The following is a 23,192-nucleotide window of genomic DNA, read 5'->3' as shown; positions in this document are numbered from 1 at the left end:
TGGGATGACTATCAGTCTGAAGGAGGTACAGAAATTCCTGGGAAACTCTGACGGTTCATACAGAAAATGGTACAGAACAAGACAGACTGACTAGTCAATGTACAAGGCTGTAAGAAAAACACTACCCAGAAAGTAGTAAAATAACATACTGCCAAACAGATTTTTAGCATTTAGAGAAATTCATGCTCAGGGCCTTCTTTGTGAGAGATTGGTCTTTCAGTGAACATCCTACTACTGAATGGAATACCCCCATCCTGAAGTACTCGGCAGGAAGTATACTCAGTAGCTACTGCATATGGACAAAGCCCTACCTTCTTCCTCCTCATCGTCGTCACTGGACTCGCTGACATGCACACTGACGGCAGCATTTGGAGAGTCTGTCCATTCAAAATAAACCCCAAATCCAATGTCATAACTGTCTGTAGCAAATTCCCAGAAGAGGTATGATCCTTCTTCATGAGTGGGGACTCGAACAGTGACCACTTCTCCTCGGCGTACTGTAATCACAGAATCTGCATCCTGCCGAATCTTCTCTTTGAAGTCTTTGATCTGTGGTCTTGTCCACATGGATGGAGCGGCAATCACTGGAAGAGATTCTAAAGGCAACAGGATTTACAAAAGCTGAAGAGGAAATGTTCTTACATCTGCACAGGGCTACCTGTGTTCTGACACCAATGGCACACGGCTCAACCAAGGATGGAGGGAACAGAAAAGTCTCTCAGGTTATTATAGGACCCAGCATCTACTCAGAGGTCATCGTACCTTATAAGTGATTTTTCCTATCAGTCTACTCTCTCACACCTCGAGACAGGGTTTCTCTGTGTAGCTTTAGAGCCTGTTCTGGAACTCAGTAGACTAGGCTGGCCTTGAACTCACAGAGAGCCACTTGCTTCAGCTGGGATTAAAGGTGTGCGCCACCTTGGGAGGCAGAGGCAGGCGGATCTCTGTGAGTTCGAGACCAACCTGGTCTACAAGAGCTAGTTCCAGGACAGGCTCCAAAACCACAGAGAAACCCTGTCTCGAAAAAACAAAAACAAAACAAAACAAAACAAAACAAAAAAAAAGGTGTGCGCCACCACTGCCTGGCTTAACATTCTACTTTCATTTCAGTCTATCTGTTGGTTGAAAAGTCTTAGTTTCTGAGCATCCTGAGGCTCTAAGGGCATTTCTGAAAAGAGCCTATGAGAAAGAGAAAATCCTGGACAATTTTCGAACCACACGGAAAGGACAAATGTTTTGTTACTGAGCAATACTCATGTGTACTGCAGGACTCAGCAGGCTTTCCAGTTAAGTTAGTCAAATTTACTAACAAAAAGATTTCCTTCCATTTGTAAACACCAGGAGGGCTGGGGATGTAGCTCAATTGAGAGTGCTTGCCTGGTACTCACAAATCCCTGGGTTCAATCACTAGCACTACATAAACTAGGATCTGGAGTTCAAAGACATCTTCAGCTACATAGTGAGTTTAAGGCCACCCTGAGCTGTCTCAAAACAACAGTTGTGGTGGCACATGCCTTCAATCCCAACACCAACTTTGTGGCAGAGGCAGACAGATCTTTCTGAGCTGGAGGCCAGTCAGGGCTACATAGTGAGCCTGTCTCAAAAACCAAACCAAAACAAAGTCCAATGAGATGCTTAAGCAGGTAAAGACACTTTGCCACCAAGCTTGGTAACTTGAGGTTATTCGTCAGACTCCACATGGCAGAGAGAGAGAACAAAAATTTATAAGTTCTCTTCTGACCTCATTGTATACACATACATATACAGAATAAATAAACCAAGGCGAAACAAATACTGGTATAAACTCTTGGTAAGACCAAAGAAGGTCTTTCCCAAAGCTGTTTCTCTGTTATTTGTTCTAAAAGGTCAAGGAAGAGCAGAATGGGTTTCAGAAATCTTCCTTGTCTAACTATGCTTATACCCAGCATGGCACTCAGAGGCTGAAGTGAAAAAAACAAGCCAAAACACAACATTTGAACCTCCCCGACCCTCATCTGTTTAAAATTAAAATCAGAAAAAAATGATACTTCAAGGAAACGAATGGTCACAGAATATTCACAAAGATAGAAGCTGTAACTGGTGAGTATGGTAGATGTCCACAGCACAGATCTCGGCTAGGACAACAGGCAGTTTTATGTGAAGCTTCAAACTGAATCCAGGGCTTTGTGAGTGTTAAGCAACGAACATCTATCCCAAGCCCTGACTTCTGTCTATGTCAACAGGAGCATCAGATTCAGATTCAAAGAGTAAAGGTGTGCTGGACTCTCACACACATGTAAGTGCTCTCAAGAGCTAGTCAGCCTGTCTTCCTGAATTTTGCTTTTCATGAGGTCTAGGGAATGACATCTGGATGGACAAACACATATGTTAAACTATACCTTTTGGTCCATTTTCCAAGGCTTCTTCTGCCACTTCTGGCTCAATTTCTTTCTCGGAACTGACAGTGTGGGTTTTGGCCTGTCCGTTAACTGACATCATATCACCTGCTCCAGCTGCATTCCCTTTTGATGATGCAGGCAATGAAGCTCCAGCCACTGCTACTTCCTGTTGCTTCTGTAATGCTGCCTAAAATTGAGAAAAAATTAAAACACTCTCATCAGAAAGGCTAACATTTGCCTAGACATGAAGTCTGATGTCATACATTTGCTCTACACTAAATCATTCTAAGAAATTACTAATCAATTTTTGCTAGTTTTTTAATCATATCTATAATAAATATTAGTATAAGACCAACTGATATCTAAACATGATTAAACTATCAATCTCAGATAAAATTACTAAAGGCAGCCGGGCAGTGGTGGCACATGCCTTTAATCCCAGCACTTGGGAGGCAGAGGCAGGCGGATAGCTGTGAGTTTGAGGCCAGCCTGGTCTACAAGAGCTAGTTCCAGGACAGGCTCAAAAGCTACAGAGAAACCCTGTCTTGAAAAACAAAAACAAAAAACAAAACAAAACAAAATTACTAAAGGCAAAATTAAGTACAGTAACATGCCACTGCCTCCTGAGTGTTGAGATTAAGGGCATATGCCACCATGCCCAACAGTGCTATATATACGTGTATGTATATGTGTGTGTGTGTGTGTATGTATGTATGTGTATATATATATATATATAAATATATATATTCTTAAAATTGAGTAGAAGAAAATGTTTCTCTCTCTCCCTTCCTTGGCTCGCTCTATCTATCTATCTATCTATCTATCTATCTATCTATCTATCTATCTATCTATCTATCTATCCATCCATCCATTATATATACAGTGTTCTGCCTACATGTATGCCTGCATGCCAGAAGAGGACACCAGATTTCATTATAGATGGTTGTATGCTACCATGTGGTTGCTGGGAATTGAACTTAGGACCTCTGCAAGAGCAGCCAGTGCTCTTAACTGCTGAGCCATCTCTCTAATCCCCCCTCCCTCTTTCTTTTTAAAATAAAATTCAACTATACACAGGGCATAATGGCACATTTCATTAAGTCCCGCACTCAGGTAGATCTCTGTGAGTTTAAGGCTAGCCTAGTCTACATAGTGAATGCCAGGCCAACCAGGGCTACACACTGAAACCCTGTCTTTCAAACTACAAAATTGGGTATGCTAAGAATGCTTGTACCCAGCACAGCACTCAGAGGCTGAAGTGGCAAACAACAACAGCAGCAGCAACAACAACAACAAACCAACCACTTGAACCACCCCATCCTCACCTTCAACTACTGAAAATTAAAATTAGGAAAATCATACTTCAAAGAAACAAATGACCACAGAAGATTCACAGACACAGAAGCTGTGTAATTGCCGAATACGACAGCTGTCTACAGCAACAAACTAAACCCTCATATATGGACAACTATTCTAATATGGATGGAAATAAATACTCACAAAAGAGCATGAACACAATTTTTTTTTTAAATTTAGATTTTAGGGTGTTAAGAGACCAAACCCAATACTATTAGCCTCAGCAGGTGCTCATCCACTGAATCATACCCTCAGGCTCTAACTAAAACTTAATAAAACTGTCAATCACACTGCAAAAACACTGGTCTAAAATAATGAAGGGAGCCAGGTGGTGGTGGTGCATGCCTTTAATCCCAGAACTCAGGAGGCAGAGACAGGTGGATCTCTGTGAGTTCAAGGCCAGCCTGGTCTACAAAAGCTAGTTCCAGGACAGGCTCTAAAACTACAGAGAAACCCTGTCTCGAGAAAAAAAAAAAAAAAGAAAGAAAGAATTAAAAAAGGGTAAAAAGGGTTACAAAAATCAAGTTAGAGGTCAAAGTATTTCCTCACTTAGTATTTTTTTTTTAAAATATTTATTTATTTATTATGTATACAATATTCCGTGTCTGTGTATGCCTGAAGGCCAGAAGAGGGCACCAGACCTCATTACAGATGGCTGTGAGCCACCATGTGGTTGCTGGGAATTGAACTCAGGACCTTATGCAGAGCAGGCAATGCTCTTAACCGCTGAGCCATCTCTCCAGCCCCCCTCACTTAGTATTTTATACTAGCCTGGGTACAGTGGTACATGCTACAATCCCAGCACAGGAGAATGAAGCCTCCTTGAGCTGGAAGCTAGATTGATCTACATATCAATGCAGGGAAAGAGAAAGTACAAAGAAAAGAAATTTGCTAGGCCATGGCATGGGTCATTGACTCTAGATACTCAGAACACTGAGGCAGGAAGATTGCAAGTTCAGGAACAGGCTGAGATACTGAATGAGTTCTATGCCTACCACGGCACCTTAGTGAGACCCTGTCTTAAAGTATAAAAAAGACTGAGAATACAGATCTCCGTGTACAGCACATGCCTAGCACCCAGCCTTTTAAATTGTGTTACAAACCCATACTGGGGCCACATAACTGAATATGGGAAGTCGCAAAAATCTGGCAAGAGTACAAGGTTTCCGAATGCACAAGGACTACAAATTCATTCCAAATCAAAGTATAATAAATCCAAGGTGTTTCCGACAGTGCTCAACTCTTCTGCATTAAGGTAACTTCCACACAGCCTTGGTTCTGAATACACAACACATACACTCTTGCCCATGGCTGCCTTGACACACAATACCAATGAATGCTGCCTCATACACCTTGGCTCAAGTCCAAGATTATTTTATGCTATAAATTGCAGTGTTTTTATTGCACAGAGTTTTCTGTACTTAAATACAATGGCTTATTTACGGAGAACAGACACATTACTTCACTGTGGTCACTCCTCAGCATGCAGACTATCAAGCTAGTATGCGATTATAAGAGCTGGAGAGACGGCTCAGTGGCTAACAGCATTGACTACTCTTACAAAAGACCTAGGTTCAGTTCCCAGCATCACATAGGGCTCGCAACCATCCACAACTTAAGTTTCAGGGTTCTGATGACCTCTTCTGGCCTATGCAGGAAGCAGGCACATATATATGCATAGACATACAATCAGGTAAAACACCCATGCACATAAAATAAATAAATCTTCCAGAAAAAAATTGTTTACCGAGGGCTGGAAAGCTGACTCACCATACAAGTTAGTTTTGTCAATAATCTAGAATCTGCTAGGAAGAAAGTCTCACCAATGATGGAGGTGGTTCTTGTATTTTATCTGTTGCTTTCATTGGTTAACTAATAAAGAAAACTGCCTTAGCCCATTTGATAGGCCAGCCCTTAGGTGGGTGGAGTAAACAGACAGAATGCTGGGAGAAAGAAGCTGAGTCAGGAGTCGCCATGATTCTCCCACTCCAGACAGACGCAGGTTAATATCTCCCTGGTAAGCCAGCTCGTGGTACTACACAGAATATTAAAAATGGGTTAGATCAATATGTAAGAGCTAGCCAATAAGAGGCCGGAACTAATGGGCCAGGCAGTGTTTAAAAGAATACAGTTTCCGTGTAATTATTTCGGGTAAAGCTAGCCGGGTGGCGGTGGGAAGCAGCCCCGCCGCTCATATTACAACACACCAAAACACTGTTTATATTGGATTGGGCTGTGGGAATGTCTGTGAGAAGCTGTCTTTATTTCATCAGTTGACGTGACCCAGCCCACTGTGGGCAGCACTACTCCCGAGGCAGGGGATCCTGAACGGTATTAGTTGAAAAACCCGGAGGAAAGCAACATCTTATTATTTTTTTAAGATTAATTATTATTTTATGTATATGGTGCTCTATCTGCATGTACACTTGCATGCCAGAAGAGGGCATCAGACCTCATTATAGATGGTTGTGAGCCACCATGTGATTGTTGGGAGTTGAACTCAGGACCACTGGAAGAGCTTCCAATGCTCTTAACTGCTGAGCCACCTCTCCAGCCCTGAAAGCAATGATGCACTCACTGTTCCCTCTCTTGACTATGGAGGTGGCATGCCCAGCTGCCTCCAGCTCCTGCCGCTGTGACTTTCCCAAAGGGAACTGTGAGCTAAATAAGCCCCTGCTCTCTCAATTAAATCTTCTCAGGGTGTTCTATCACAGCAACAGGAACAAATCTAGGGTAACAAATAAGGGCATTTGCTACCAAACTGGCTGACCTAAGTCTGAACTCTGGAACCCACATGATGGAAGAATAAAACTGGCTCCAGCATGTTCTTCTCTGATGTCTATGTGCATACTATGGCAAGTGTAACCCTCTCCTTTATATACACATAAAATAAATAACATATTTTTTTAAATGTCCTGAAACAGAATGGAGAGTTAGTTGGGCACATGCCTTTAGTCCCAGTATTCGGGAAGCAAAGTAGGAGGATCTCTGAGTTCCAGGCCAGCCGGGTTTACACACTGAGTTCCAGGAGATCTAGGGTTACACAGAAAAACACTATCTCAAAAACAAACTAAACCAAACAAACAAAACACCCTAATAAGTAAATTGTGTCTTAAAAAAAAGATTTATTTCATTTTTAACTATATGTAGTTAGGTGGGTATGCACATGTAGTCTGGATGCCTGCAGAGGTCCAAGACTGGGTACTGGATCTCCTGAATCTGGAGTTATAGGCAGTTTGTAAGCCACCTAATCTAGGGGATGGAAACTACAAAATCAGTACATGCTCTTATCCAGTGAGTCATTTCTCTAACTTGCTACTAACTTTTTGAGGAACTTAAAAGTGCATCATAATATACATGCAGAAAGATGTAAAACGGTGACTACTAGCATGCACACAATCCTGTACTCACTCCCCACCACAAGTGTGGTCATCTAAGGTGGAGGGAGGAAGATAAGATGTTCAATGTCAGTCTTGGCTGCACAGTAAATATGAGGCAAGCCTAGGCTACAGGAGACCCAATTTCAAAAAGAAGTGTGCAAATCATAAATTATATAGCTTAATCAACTTTAATATATAAAACATATCCATTTAACCATCATCCAAAACAAGAAATTATTTATACCTCTCTAGTTCCTTCCTCTAGAACCTTTTCCAACAGTATTTTCAGACTTTATAACTATAGATATGCTTGCCGACTTTAAAACCACACACACACACACACACGTCATTGTATAATTTGTGCTTTAAGAAAAAGTCTACTTTTTCCTTAAAGAAAAAAAAAAGTTGGGCGATGGTAGCATAGGCCCTTGATCTCAGTACTCGAGAGACAGAGGCAGGTGGATCTCTGCAAGTTTGAGGCCAGCCTGGTCTACAGAGCTAGTTCCAGGACAGTCAGGAATACACAGAAAAACCCTATCTCAAAAACAAAACAAAACTTTCCCTAAAATAAATGTATTTATTTTTATTAAAAAGACAGGGTCACACTATGCAACCTTGGTTAGCCTGAAACTCAAGAGAAAGATCCACCTGCTTCTGCCTCTCGAGTGCTGGGTTTAAAGCCGTCTGGCCCCTCAATGCTAATTTTGTAAGGCCTATCTATAAGGGGCACAAATAAGAGTATTTGTTTTTAATGCTATGGGATACTGCACTGTGAAAATATAAAATTTACCCCTACAACTACTCATTGGCATTTGGGGATGTATGGGGAGAAGTCCTGAATGACTGGTGCAGACTTTGCTGTGTATGATAAATGCACTGAATTCCACGCAGCTGCTGGAGTGCCTCCATCTGAGAACACAGCACTCAATCCCAGCTTTACATTACTGGTGTGGGTTTCTTCTTCACTCCCACAGCCCTCGTCAGGTCAAGGACAAAGCAGGTGACAGCATAAGTCACCTTTGTAAACACTTAGCCTCTGCCAGAAGGCCAAGGATTGATGCTACTCTTTTAACAAAAATATTAAATCATACATTTACAGGATTACCAACAGAAACATGTATGTTGACCTATCTATGCAGGTAATTAATATAAGAAATTGTTTCTAAGGAAAAACACCTCTCTCTGCTGCTATATAAAACACGATATTTCTTTGTGTGTTTGGTTTTCAAGAAAGATATTCTCGGGGGCTGGAGAGATGGCTCAGTGGTTAAGAGCATTGCCTACTCTTCCAAAGGTCCTGAGTTCAATTCCTGGCAACCACATGGTGGCTCACAACCATCTGTAATGAGGTCTGGTGCCCTCTTCTGGCCCTCAGGCATACACGCAGACAGAATATTGTATACATAATAAATAAATATTAAAAAAAAATTAAAAAAAAAAAAAGAAAGAGATTCTCTGTGTATCCTTGGCTGTCTTGGAATTACCTCTTGTAGACCAGGCTGGCCTCAAACTCACAGAGATCCACCTGCCTCTGCCTTCTAAGTGCTGAAATAAAAGATATATGACACCATCACCCAGTCAAAACACAACATATTAAAATAGACTCTAAATCACTTCTAAGGTTAGTTTAAAAAAAAAAAAAGCACCAGCTATCACAAATAAATACAATCAAAACAAGTCAGTACATTCAAAACATTACATGATGGTAGAAGGCATTCTTGAAATCATTTCTTAAAACTCTGCAGTAAATCAATAAACTTCCTTTTCTGTATTCTACTGCCCAGGACTCTTATCTAATACACAGAGTAGGCTGCAATTATTTACATAGCGCTCGCTCTGCTCTCCCCCTCTCTAAGCGCTTTGGGAGAAGTTTTAAAAAGCTCAGGAAGATCTGGGTGTGGCAGTGCACGCTTTATAACCCCAGCACTGGGAGGTAGTGCGTGTCTCAGCCTCAGCCACACAAGACCCTGCCTTAAGAACAAAAGCAGAACAGACACTGGCACAGCAGTTCATCAAAGTTCATACTTTAGCAGTAAAATTCTTTCTTCCCCCCTTTTATTTTCATTAGTAACTGTTAAAAAAAAAAAAAGAACTTACATGGCTATGAAGCTGTGAGGCTGAGTTCTCAGGTAGTCTACTGTACCCATCTATTCCCAAAAGCAACCAAATAGAGTTTGATCATACTAATTCTGAGATTTCTAATTCCATTACTCCATTTCTTGGATTTATCCTACCAGAATGACTTCCTCCACATAAAGTGATAGTGGCCTATGACCAGGACAGTATGTAACAGCAAACTTATTATTTCACTGCCTATTAAGTGAAAAAAAAAAAAAAAAAAAGGGAGAGGGAGTGAGGAGGGTAAAATACTAAAGTAGAAACAGGCCATAGAAGAGGCAGGAGCATCTCTCAAAAATGCTTATTAAACTATGGTTTAGTATCTTTCTGATCCTCTCATGGGTTATATACAATCTTTAGGGCCTTTTAACATCTCACTGATTTCTAAAAATAGGGGAGAAGGGTTATTTCATTTAAAAATGTTTTACCTTCCTAAAAAATATTTATTATTATATAATGAATAATGTGTGTATGCTGATTTTGTCTGTCAAAAACTGTCATGGCCCAATATGGTAAGCATTTATAAATCAATTATCTTCCTACTCCCCCGGCGCCCCCCTTGATCTCTCTCCCTTTTCCACTTGGAAATAGGGTCCTTCTAAAGTTGCCCAGATTAGTCTGAACTCTCAGTCACCTGGGTAGCTGGTATTACAGGTTTGTACCACCAGACCTAGCTATTCTCTTCCTTTTATAATCCCATGAGATCAGGAACCTTGCTCTTGTGTCTTATTTTCACAGAACTTGAGACTTTAAAAGCAGGAAATCAGAGCAATAGTAACATGTCAGAAAATCCAATGATAGCCGGGCGGTGGTGGTACACGCCTTTAATCCCAGCACTCGGGAGGCAGAGGCAGGCGGATCTCTGGGAGTTCAAGACCAGCCTGGTCTACAAGAGCTAGTTCCAGGACAGGCTCCAAAATCACAGAGAAACCCTGTCTCGAAAAAACCAAAAAAAAAAAAAAAAAAGAAAATCCAATGATAATGGCAGAGTCAGGACAGAATCCAAGTATCTTTCACTTAAACTACTTTCTATACGGTTGTGAGCCGAGCCTTTAACAGCTGAGCCATCTCTCCATCCAAGCTTTCTAAATGTTGAAGTGATATTTAGGAATGGAACGCTGGATGAGTTATAATGGATCTGGCCCAGTTTTGAGGAACTAGCCTATGGGCTCATGGGAGGGAAGTAAACCCCTCAAAGCTGTCTGACCTTGACACTGCGTGTTCTGTCTGAAGATGTTCTTACACTAAGGCTAGCTACCCAGGCCCTCACAGTTTCAGGGGCACTACTTCAGTCCATACCAGACTCATTGTTATGACACTAGACCTAGACAACTCCCACGCAACAATATAAACATAAACATCCTATAACAATATGAAAGTACATCCTTGGAGGATCAAGAGCCTGTATTTTCTCTTGTAACTGCCAGTATAATGTTAAATAGACTGCCTAAAAGATAAACTGAAGAGTTACTTTATACCTTAGAGGCTAGCTAATGCAAAATTCATTTGCAACTGATAGGAAAGAAACTAGGTTCCATGGAAACACAACACCTTCTCTAAAGCTGCTGTCATACCTGTTGCTGTGCAAGCTGAACTTGATACAACTGTTGCATGTACTGCTGATAGTGCTGCTCCTGCAGCTGGCGGATGAGAATCTGCTGCTGCTCGTAGTTCCCTGGATACTGCTGGGCTGCATACTGCTGGAATTGCACGGCAGTCTGCGAGTTTAAAGCTGCCATTATCTGCTGCCTAAAAACATTAATAAATACATGCCAGTCTGACGACAGGAGACTGTTCATAACGAAATAAAATGACCTGCTCATTCTTATAGTTTATAACTTAAAAAAAGACTTAACTAATAACATTTAACAAATGGCATGTGCTCCAGGCACAGAATATTCAAAGGAAAAAACTGACTTCTAACTTTTGGGTTTTTTGAGAAAAGTTGGAATGGAGAATAAATACCAAGCACATCACCACCATCAACAGCATCATTAATTATTTTTTAACACTTACTGTGCTCTTTTGATGTGATCCGCAATGTTCAAAGCATTTACACATAGTCTTTGATGACACTATGAGGTTGTTTGGCAATTGCCCAAGACTCAGCTGCAGCTAGATTCGAAAGCCAGGACTCAAATCTAGCTAGTCTGGCTCCAGAGACTGCACCAATTCACCATGATGCTGTAACATGACGGACTGCCATTTGGGCACAGATGGGTGTTTGACTTTGGCTACAGTTTCCCTACCTCAACAGCCCAGAGCAGCACAAGGTAGGAGGACAGCTAATCGATGCTATAAATTCTGTTAAGGATGACAAGCCAACAGTCTGCAGCATCTGACCTAAAGGTGCCTTTATTAAGACACACTGAAGACAGTAACAGCAGGGCATGCTGCTTGATTTAGTGATCTTTCTCTTCCTCCCTCTCTCTCTCCATGGGGTCGTATATAGAGCCCGGGCTGACCTTCACTCAGCCTCTGAAGTGCTGGGATCACAGCTGAACAGTGCTGCACCTTGTTTAGACACATCAATTTCTACTAAATTATGACAACTCTCTTTACTTTCTTCAGAGAAAACGACATGTTTCAAAACTGTTATGTGACCACTTACCAAAGATCTCAAATCTATTTACGAAGTAAGCAGGTAAATAAAGCAAAAACTTCAGATACTGACTAAAGCATTGCACTGGGTCCACCTAAGGTATTCAATTCCAAATCCAAAAGAGAATGGCATTAAAACTTCGTTCCAAAGTAGAATGAGGCCATAGTTCACTTTGAAGCTAGCTACCATTAAAGGTTTTTCTGAGAAGCTAGCTGGAAACAACGAAGAGAATTCAATGTACCTCAAGATTTCTGGCTTAACTTTTCTGTATCCCTGGATCCCTAGGCCTTCTCTCCTGCATTTGTTTACCTCTCTGTATCTACAGATGCCCTTTGACAGTCTTTTTTTTTAAAATTTATTTATTTATTATGTATACAATGTTCTGTCTGTATGTCTGCAGGCCAGAAGAGGGCGCCAGACCTCATTACAAATGGTTGTGAGCCACCATATGGTTGCTGGGAATTGAACTCAGGACCTTTGGAAGAGCAGGCAATGCTCTTAACCCCTGAGCCATCTCTCCAGCCCCTTATAGATGCCCTATGAAGAGCCAGGCCTTTCTAAGACAGCTGCTTTCAGCCTTTACTGAATAAAGCAGTTTCAGCTCCCGTGTCCTGTACAGGGACTGGGAATAGCTATCTGATATACATGGATTAGCTAGGCTCTAAGTCCTCAGAATTTTTAACTGGGCCTCAGATTCTAGCCAGCCTCTCAGATACACACAAACACACCAAAAAAAAAAAAAAAAAAAAAAAAAAAAAAAAGACGAAATTCCCAGGTAAAACAGCCTTGTAAAAACAAAGAACAGAAACTGCAGAAAGCAGTGAACGAAGAGACAGACTAAGAAGACGAGACTATGAAAACTTCAAGACCCTGAACTCAAGACACAGCAGCTGAACAACCTCAATTGCTGCTTCTAGTCTCTAGGTTTTACAAGCTAACCCCAAATTTCTTCAACACATTATTCTTTGATAAAAAACAAAAGTCACAGCCAGGCGGTGGAGGCACATGCCTTTAATCCCAGCACTCAGGAGGCAGAGGCAGGTGGATCTCTGTGAGTTTGAGGCCAGCCTAGTCTACAGATCATCCAGGACAAGGAGAAACCGTCTTGAAAAATCAAAACCAAACAAACAAGAGTCACTGTTAAAAATGAAAAGGAGCTAACACGAGTCTACTTCCCAGGCACATAGTCACAAGAATATTCTAACACACAACTCACTTTTGCTGTTCCAGTCGAAGCCTTTCTTCTTCTATTCGCCTCCTCTCCTCTTCCTCCCGTCTAAGCCTTTCCTCCTCTTCACGCTTCCGTCTCTCTTCTTCCTTTTGCAGACGCTCTCGTTCTTCCTCTTCACGCTGCCTTCGCTCCTCCTCCGCCTTTCTACAAGGTACATAACAAAGAGAATTAACTCTGCACAGTGAATCTTATACTTAAATAATTTAAATTTCACTTCCCAGTGAAAAATAAAACAAAAATCTGTTCAGAGAATAGCAATCTATCAAAAATTCAAACACATAAACTTCCATATAATAGAAATTTAAAATGAAATCAATCTCACAACATACATGACTACATCAAGAATAATTATTAGCTGGTTGCTTTCATAGTCTTTAGTAACAAAACAAATAAAAGCAAGAATCAAAAAACACAACTTTGAAAGGCGTTACATCTAATTCAACAATGCACTAAAATACATAAATCAACTTTCTATGCTATTTCATTTTTATTAAGTATCAAGTCTTAGCCTGGCATGGTGATTTTCAGCACTGCAGAGGCAGAGGCAGGAGTTCTAAGCTAACCAGAAATACACAGTGAAACCCTCTCTTTAAAAAGGAATTGGGTTCCCAGCTCTTGGGAAGTAGAGGCAGGCGGATTTCAGTGAGTTCAAGGCCAGCCTGGTCTACAGAGCAAGTTCCAGGATAGGCTCCAAAGCTACAGAGAAACCCTGTGTAGAAAAACAAAGCAAAAACAAGCAACAATAATAACAACAATAAAAAAGGGATTGGACTATGGTGCATTTAATCCCAGAACTTGGGAGGCAGAGAAAGGCAATCTCTGAGTTTGAACCCAGTCTGGTCTACAGAGTGAGTTCTAGGACAACCAGAGCTACACACAATTTAGAAACCCTGCTTTGAAAAAAAGAAAAAAAAAAAAAAAAAAAAAACACAATAAAAAAAGAAAAAAAAACCAAACAAACAATAAAAAGTGATGAGGCGGGATGGGGAGGGCTAGAGAGATGGCTCAGCAGTTGAGCTTGTTAAAAAACTTATTGTAGTAAGACAAAGGTAGCCAGGGGTGGTAGTACACATGTGTAATCCCAGCACCCAGGGGGTCAGCCTGGGCTACAGAGCAAGACTTTGCTCAAAGGAAAACAGAAGATGCTGCTGTAGATGGGAGGCTCACTTTAAGGGCACAACCAGAAGGAAGCACCCCTGCTTCCTTCAAACTTATATGAAAATCTGCTCCTACCAGGAGTGCTGAAAAACTGCCAGAATAAGTGGAAGTGAGGACCTAGAACAAAGCAAAAGCATCAGTGCAAGGGCCCACTACCACGCCCTATAACATCACCTTCTTTTCTCTTCTTCCTCCTTCTCTATCCTGTGGGAAGCAACATAGGCCGAAAAGAGAGGACAACACCTATTTAGAAGCTTCACAAACTCTACCATGGCGTCCTCCTTGGACGTGTTCCCCAGGGCTGCCCATTCTCTCCTGCAAAGAATAAAAGAAACAGTTACCTTCCTTTAGCAAAATGAGATTCTTATTTAATTAAACCTATATAAAAAATACTCGACTACAATTAAAATGAAATGCTTTTACTAGAATCAGAAAGCTCAGAATGGGGGCTAGAGAGATGGCTCAGTGGTTAAGAGCATTGCCTGTTCTTCCAAAGGTCCCGAGTTCAAATCCCAGCAACCACATGGTGGCTCACAACCATCTATAATGAGGTCTGGTGACCTCTTCTGGCCTGCAGACAGAATATTGTATACATAATAAATAAATATTTAAGAAAAAAAGAAGAATGTTGTATACATAATAAATAAATAAATCTTTAAAAAAAAAAAAAGAAAGCTCAGAATGTCAAGTTTCAACAAACATATACTGATATATTAAATAAGATGCCAAAACAATCCAAAATATAAATGCACTTTGATTATTCACACTTGTTAAAAAGCAAAGCATATTTTATTTTCTTTACATATTTTAGCTTGAGTCAAACAAAATTACTCCGTTTTTGGCACAATTTATGTATGTCTAGATAAGAGAATCATAGTATGTGCTCTTGGAGGATGAAAGAGGGCATCAGATACCTGGAAACTGGAATTATAAATGGTTTTAATTTTTTTTCTTGGTTTTTCAAGATAGGGTGTCTCTGTATAACAGTCCTGGCTGTCCCGGAACTCGTTTTGTAGACCAGGTTGGCCTTGAATTCACAGAGATGCACCTGCCTCTGCCTCCCAAGTGCTAGGATAGAAGTGTGTACCACCACCATCCGGGGATGGTTTGATTCTCAACAGCTGACTAACAGCTAAGCCATCTCTCCAGACCCAGTAGTATGTGTTTAAAATTGCTGTTTTTAGTATTATTTAGAAAGTGTTAGATAAAACTGTATTTGTATTATGTTCAAAACCAGGTAAGTAAACTTCTTTCACTATGAGCAAAATGAATGTTTCAGTTGCAATGTTAAGCTAACTATTTACACCTTAAGCAATTCACATTATACCTCTAACATCATTATTAAATTTATTAAAAAAGAAAACACTTGTTACCTCCTATCATTCCCCAACACATCAAAGAATCCAACCTCAGGGCAAGTGTCTGGGTTATATGGGCCCAAGAGAACCTGCTTGTGCAGTGCCACAAACTTCAGTTTTTCTTCATAAGTTGGATGAAAAGCCTTGCCATCTTTTACTGAAAGAGAACAAATTAAAAAAAAAAATTGGTACTGTCAAAATACACAATTTTCAGCATTGGAAAGACACTGGTTTGTTTGCTAAAGTCAATAACTGCCTATAACAGGTAAAAGCAGTATATAAAGACTGTTATTTTTTATTGAATTTTAATAGTCAGAGCCTAAAACAGAAATCCTTTATAGAATATTTTCTCTTCTTCCTCCCCTCTCTTCATTTTTTCCTTTTATTTTTTTCTCTTAAGTCAGGGTGGTTTCTAGTTCTTTACGCAGCGCATGCAGGCCTCAACTCAGTCCTCCTGATTCAGTCCCTAAATACTGGGATTGCGGGCATGTGCCATCACACCTAATCTGACTTATTTGTTGAACAACTATCATTATTTATACTAAAGTTACCATAGAGAAACTCATCTGTCAAACTGCTTACAGGCATGTAGACAGTATCATTTGAACATTTAGCCATACATTAAAAAATATACAATGATAATTTTTAAATGTTCCCCCAAGACAGAGTTTTTCTATGTAACCTTTGCTGTCCTGGAACTCACTCTGAGTGCTGAGACTTAAGGCATGCACCACCACCACCTGGTTCAAAAGCTTATTTTTATTGCTGTTTCTTTGTGAAACAGGGACTCATCATGTAGCACTGGCTGGCCTGGACTCACTATGCAGAACCAGGCTGGCTAGAAACTCAGAGATTTGTTTGCTTCTGCCACCCAGTTAAAAATGATTTTTAAAACTGATTAAAAACAAAAAACAAAACTCATTTTAATCACTTTGAATAGAAGGGTATGTTTAAAGGGTATGTTTAAAGTATAACCGCTCTAATGAGGTGGTATGTTTTGGCAGGGGCTTTGGAATCAGATGGACTGGGTTTTTTTTTTTTTTTTTTTTTCCTTTTTCAAGACAGGGTTTCTCTGTGGTTTTGGAGCCTGTCCTGGAACTAGCTGTTGTAGACCAGGCTGGTCTCAAACTCACAGAGATCCGCCTGCAGATGGACTGGGTTTAAACTCAGACATTTCTAAGCCATTGGATGAATTACTTTCTTAGTTGAGTCATCAATAAAATGAATTTCAGAAGTTAATAGTACATTATTATTATTAATACCAATTGTGTGATTCTTTTTCCTTATCATTGGCTCTGGTAGGCTTCCATACAAGCAAATAAGAAAGAAGACAGCCAGATGTGGTGATTCATGCCTTTAATCCCAGCACTCAGGAGGCAGAGGTAGGTGGATCTAGTTTGAGGGCAGCCTGGTCTACAAAGTTCCAGGAGAGTCACGACTACACAGAGAAACCCTACCCAAAACACCTGATAGTTCGGCAGAGTCCATATGGAAATGACATAAACTTAAAAAAAAAAAACAACCCAGGGCTGGAGAGATGGCTCAGAGGTTAAGAGCGTTGCCTGCTCTTCCAAAGGTTCTGAGTTCAATTCCCAGCAACCACATGGTGGCTCACAACCATCTGTAATGGGGTCTGGTGCCCTCTTCTGGCCTGCAGGCATACACACAGACAGAATATTGTATACATAATAAATAAATAAATGTATTTAAAAAAAAAACCCAAATAAACAAACAAACAAACAAAAAAAACAAACCAGGGGCTGGTGCAATGGTGCAGAGGATAATTTTAGGCCCCACCACCAGGCCTGATGACCCACGTTTAATCCTTGCAAGTTGTCCCCACTTGATGTAAGTCACTCTCTCCCGAGAGTTTCATCTCATCACTGACTCTAGAAGATGAGCCTCAAACAGGGCAATATGGAGGGCTCCTCTGACCTGTGCAGGGAACAGAGGCCCCTTTCTTTCTCACTACAGGTACCACATATTTCCGCCAAAGCAGCTCAAGGTCAAAGTTTTTCTTCCACAGCTAAGTCACACTGTTGACTTACTAAAAATATACTGAACAAAGCCTGTCAGGATGATTAGAACTAAAACTGTATCTCCAGCCAGGTATGGAGCATGCCTTTAATCCCAGCACTCGGGAGACAGAGGCATGCAGATCTCTGTGAGTTCGAGGCCAGCCTGGTCTATGAGAGCTGTTTCAGGACAGGCTCCAAAGCTACAGAGAAATCCTGTCTCGAAAAAATCCAAATATAGCAATGTTAGAGTAACCCTGGCTACAGAGTAAGACTCCATCTCCAAAATAAAACAAATTTTAGCAGGGTATGGCAGCACATGCCTTTAATTTTAGAGCTTGGGAGGCAAAAGCAGGCAGATTTCTGTGTTTGAGGCCAATCTGGCTTACATAGGGAGTTCCAGGACAGTCAGAGCTACCTAGAGAGACCCTGTCTTTAAAAACAAAACAAAACAAAAATTGTTTTTAACATATGTTTATTTATGGGGGTTGAGGGGTTGTCAGAGGAAAACCTGTGGGAGTTGGTTCCTTTCTTCTATGGTGTGTTCTGTAGCACTGGAAAGGAAGAGACAGGTGGATCTCTATGAATTGAGGTCACTATATATCAAGAACAGCTAGAGCTACATAATAGAGATCTTATCTCAAAAATAAATAAATAAAAATAAAGATGTACTGTGTATTAGTGGTTGCCTGTATGTATGTACCACATTTGTGCCTTACACCCGACAAAGGTCGAAAGGGTACTGTATCCCCTGGAACTGGAGTTAGATGATTGGGAATCACTAGGAAGTTGCTGGGAACCAAACCCAGGTCCTCTGCAAGAGCAACAAGTGCTCTTAACTTCTAAGCCATCTGTCTAGCCCCACTCACAATTAACTCTTTTAATACATTTAAAACTTTCCTTAAGGGGATAATGCTTTAAAAGCAAACTTGGGGGCTGGAGAAATGGCTCAGGCTGTTCTTCCAGAGGACTCAAGTTTGGTTCTCAGCATCCACATGGCAGCTCACAACCACCTGCACCTCCAGTTCCAGGGGATCTGCTGTCTTCATCTGACCTCTGCAGGTACCAGGCACCAAGTGGTAGGCACACATACATACAGACATATAAATAAAATAAATCTAAAATAAACAAAACCAACGTGGATCTTTCCACTAGTTCTTAATATTTTCATGCCAAAAACTATTCAAGGGACAAAGTAACTAGACAGTTCTTTTGAAATCATTTTCCCCTGTGTATTTTATCAGAAAGCAGAGTCCTATCTATTTTACCCCCTGCAGTGGAAGACCTGTCTGAAGCCATACCAAGATCCAGCCTTGTTTCTTATGATGGATTGGTTGAGTGGTCTGGGCCAGGTTCCTTCACGCAGCACTGCAGATAACTGCAAGTCTCATGGGAGGAGTAGGTAAAATAGTGTGTAGACAACCTTCACCTGACATCTAGTAAACATCTGCACTGTAACTACTGACAACCACTAGTGTGAAATCATAAATGAATGCAACCAGTTTACTAGACAAATGTAACACAGCCATTAACTAATAGAGAAGAAAAAACATCTAAAAAATCTAGCTCCTGAATAACTCAACAAAAACAAAACCTAATTCCCCAAGTTAACTCCATCAGAGAAGCATAGAGCTTTGGAATTCTTTAGGACCTTAACATAAAAAGCTATGAAAGGCCAGTTTAATCTTGCTAAAATAGAATTAAGAGCAATTTGCTCTAAAAAAAACAAAACAAAACCTTCACTGGTTCTTCACCTAACAGAAAGGCTAAATTGTGTACAACTTCATCGTGTCCTTCCAGGATCTAATTTCAGATTTCTCCTCTCCCCCATCAAACTATCTCCTGTCATGTTCCAAACACACAAGCCTGCCATCCCTCTCCCCTGTGCCCTCTGCTTCCTCCACCTGTGCTGCAGTTATCAACCAGCTCTTTAAGTCTCCTGACTCCATACTCCTGAAGGGCAAAGAGGTCTGCACCATCCACACGGCAGTAATTCTAATAGTAAACCTTATCCATAAGGGCACAAAAATCCCTGGCGGTTAGACAGGAAAACGTTAATCTACAGAACATCATAAGGGACATTTTCATCTATATGTACACACCCCATGCCCGGGGACAGAACTCAGGGTCTTACTATGTATGCTGTGTTACAGATACTGAACAAGCACTTATCACTGCTATACCCCCAGCCTACATCATTTCACTTTCACTTCATCAAAAAATTAAGAGGTGGGTGTAGTAGGAGGCGGGAGAGATGGCTCAGCAGTTAAGAGCACTGACTGCTCGTCCAGAGAACCCACATGGTACCTCATAGCTGCTTGTAACTCCACTTTCAGGGGATCTGACACCTTCATACAGACATACATGTAGGCAAAACATGAATGCACATGAAATAAAAATAAATTTTTAAAAAAATAGAGAAGTAGACATAGTAAGCTATTGGCTATGATCATCATTATGACAAGTACAGAATACAAAACAGACTTCCAGACTCCAGGTTACATTGTTGTCATTGCCTGCCTTCCTGCCTTCCTTTCTTTCTTTCTTTTTGGTGTGTGTGTATCTGTACAGCTAGGAATGATGTTATACTTCAGATTCACCTTGCTGGGCGGTGGTGGCGTATTCCCTTAAACCCAGCACGCGGGAGGCAGAAACAGGCAGATCTCAGTGAGTTTGAGGCCAGCCTGATTTACAGAACAAGTTCTAGGACAGGTTCCAAAGCTACAGAGAAACCCTGTCTCAAAAAACCAAAAAAACTTCAGATTCACCTCCTGAGAGCTGTGATTACAGACTTGCACAACCACACCTGGCTTGTATGGTCCTGGTGACAGAACCCGGGTCGTAAAGCTAGATAGGCAAGCACTCAACAGAATGAGCTACATCCCAGACCCTTTCAGGTATTTTCAATGGAAGAGATAATCCTGCTTTCAAGATTCACATTTAGTCCATAGAAGATAAAGTGTAATTTTAAAAACATTGTGAGCTATGTGGTTATGCACACACCTTAAATCCCAACACTAGGGAAGCAGAGGCAAGTAGATTTCTGTGAGTTTGAGGCCAGCCTGGTCTACACAGTGAGTTCTGGGATAGCCAGAGAGCTATCCTAAAACTTACAAAAAGAAGTCCTGTCTTGAAAAACCAAAAAGTAAGACACTAGTTTATAGCAACTGCCACACTTATTTTGTAGGAGAAAAACATACATTAAAATGAAGCCCTGAGTTGGGGGAGATGGCTCCGTGGGTAAGTTCAGACCTCCTGACTCCACATCAAGACAGATGTGGTGGTGCACAACTACAAATTCAGTGCTCCTCCAGTGAGAGGCCGAGACAGAAACCTCTCCAGGAGCTATGGGGGTAGCAGCCCACTGCAGCAAAGGAGATCCTGCCTCAAGAAGGACCAAGATCCAAGGCTGACCTGTGACCTCCACACACCGAGGTACGCAACCTACAAAAACATAGGCAATACTTCTGGACTCACCCGACTTCTGTTAATCTTCTATACCCTTTTCCTCTTCCAACTAGTGCCCTTCCACTGCCAGCCCTTCATTGTTATCTCAAATAATAATCCACACAGAGAAGTGCTCTGAACTGCTAAACAGCTATATTTTAAGTGCTTGGCTACAGTTCTGAGCAGGTTAAGTTAGAAACTGAGCAAACTATCCCTATCAATGCATTTTCTTCTACAAGGTGGCAGGTAACTCAGGCACCTCAAATACGGGCTCTCTGAAGACCCTTGCGACTCAAAAGGCAATTTAAAATAGTCTGTTTAGACTACTAACTTTTAAATGTGAGGCAACCAGTGTTACCTGATTCATCTTCTTTATATAGAAACTTGATTGTAGCAAAGTTAGTTTTCTAGGAATTTATATAGCAACAATAATTTAAATTGAGTCTGACCCAAAACAATGCTAAATTTGCGGCCCATTATGCAATTTTTAAAAATTAATTAACTTATTTGTTTGTTTAGGTTTTTGCTTTGTTTTGTTTTTGAGACAGGCACTCATTATGTAGCTCTGGCTGTCCCAGGGCTCACTGTGTAGACTAGACTGACCTCAAATTCATAGAGATCCCCCTGCCTCTGCCTTCCAAATTCCGAGATTAAAGGTGTTTAACACCATGCTCAGCAACTTAATCTCTTGAAGCAGATATTGCTATTTTCAAATAAAATGGGCTCAGATGAAATTACCCTTTTTTTTTTTTAACCTATGCAGCAAAATCAAGGATTAGAAGTTGGTTCTTCCTGGGTCTAGAGTCCTATTTTAGTAGCTCAGAATGACGCAGAGCACATCCCAAAGACTCCTGTTCAATTCCTAGCACACTCTCACACACACACAATTAAGTTTAAGGAGAAAAAGCCTAGAGTTGGTTCTTTTTTGCAGTTTATGTTACTGAAAGGCAAGTTCCAAAAATTGTTTTTCAAGACAGGGTTTCTCTGTGTAGCCCTGGCTGTCCTGGACTCGCTTAGTAGATAAGGGCAGCTTCAAATTCAGAGATCTTCCTTCCTACCTCTACCTCCGGGGTGCTGGGATAAAAGGTGTTCACCACCACTGCCTAGCCCAAAAATTAACTTTTAAGGGCAAGAATACCTATGTTAACTGCACAGAAACAAGTGGGTTTGCATTTACTTACAACAAACTCCAAACTCAAGAGACAGTAATTCTAAACTCATTACCAAGTCCTCAAGCCAGTTAGAGCACAGCAGTGGCAGTGAACAGTTCAAGGATACACTTCTTACATTAAAAACAAAAAAATACAATGACTGCAGAATAACCACTTAATGTTCTGGGAATTCTCACAGAATTTCACAAGTTTGCACAATTAAAGCCATTTAAAAATAAAACTATGTTAACATGGATCACTACAATGAACAACCCAACTTCAGCCGGTAAAATATGTAATCTGAAAGTACTATCTTTGAGGAAAATGTCATAAATAAGCTGTTCTGGAATGCATGTGGAGCCTAGCAACCACTTTTAAAGTTTCATTTGCCCTTCTCTCTCTCTCTCTCTCTCTCTCTCTCTCTCTCTCTCTCTCTCTCTCTCTCGGCTTTCAAGAACTAAATATATTTGTGAATCAGACTATTTAGTCAAGCTCTTTCCCACTGACCAAATCTTTTGAGTGGTACCTCCATTATTAACTACATGAGCAACCCAGTTTTTTAAAGGAAAAAAAGGGAAGAAAACCACCACCCACCGGAATTTGGCATTAAAAAAGTTAATTGTCGGGGGGGGGGGGAGAAAGAGAGAGGGAGAGAAAGGAAGAAGGGAGGAGGGGGAGACGGGAATAAGGGAGGGAGAAAGTGGGAGTGTACTTTTGGGCCTTACTCTTCAAATTTCACTTACAAGGTAAAATTTCATAACCATTTAGAAGTTACCAGGACATACAAGCAAAAGGGCATAAACAAACTTAGTATTTTACTTCCTCCTTCGCCCCATCCCTACCGCCGAATGATCATGTCCTGTCCTATATAGGCTCCCGGTTTCCAAGGCTAGAAAAAGGTAGACAATTTTCTTCCACTAAGATTAAATAAAAAAAAAAATCGGTTTGATGTGGCGAGCCACAGGAAACGGCAAACCGGTGGAGAAAGAGCAACGAAA

General features: G+C 40.9%; 1 protein-coding gene across 1 annotated transcript in view; it reads right to left on the bottom strand.

The window, feature by feature from the left end:
* Positions 1-23,192, bottom strand: part of Acbd3 (acyl-CoA binding domain containing 3) — a 29,840-nt gene that overhangs the window by 6,022 nt on the left and 626 nt on the right. The window contains exons 2-7 of the mRNA XM_057770304.1: positions 15,597-15,738; positions 14,398-14,538; positions 13,051-13,209; positions 10,807-10,981; positions 2,379-2,565; positions 312-596 (exon numbers count right to left, since the gene is read on the bottom strand). Of these exons, the coding sequence (XP_057626287.1) occupies positions 312-596; positions 2,379-2,565; positions 10,807-10,981; positions 13,051-13,209; positions 14,398-14,538; positions 15,597-15,738 (1,089 nt within the window). The remainder of the gene's footprint in view (positions 1-311; positions 597-2,378; positions 2,566-10,806; positions 10,982-13,050; positions 13,210-14,397; positions 14,539-15,596; positions 15,739-23,192) is intronic.

Source organism: Chionomys nivalis, chromosome 5 (genome assembly GCF_950005125.1).
Source record: "Chionomys nivalis chromosome 5, mChiNiv1.1, whole genome shotgun sequence".
Lineage (NCBI taxonomy): Eukaryota > Metazoa > Chordata > Mammalia > Rodentia > Cricetidae > Chionomys > Chionomys nivalis.
This window is presented reverse-complemented; position numbering and strand designations above follow the sequence as displayed.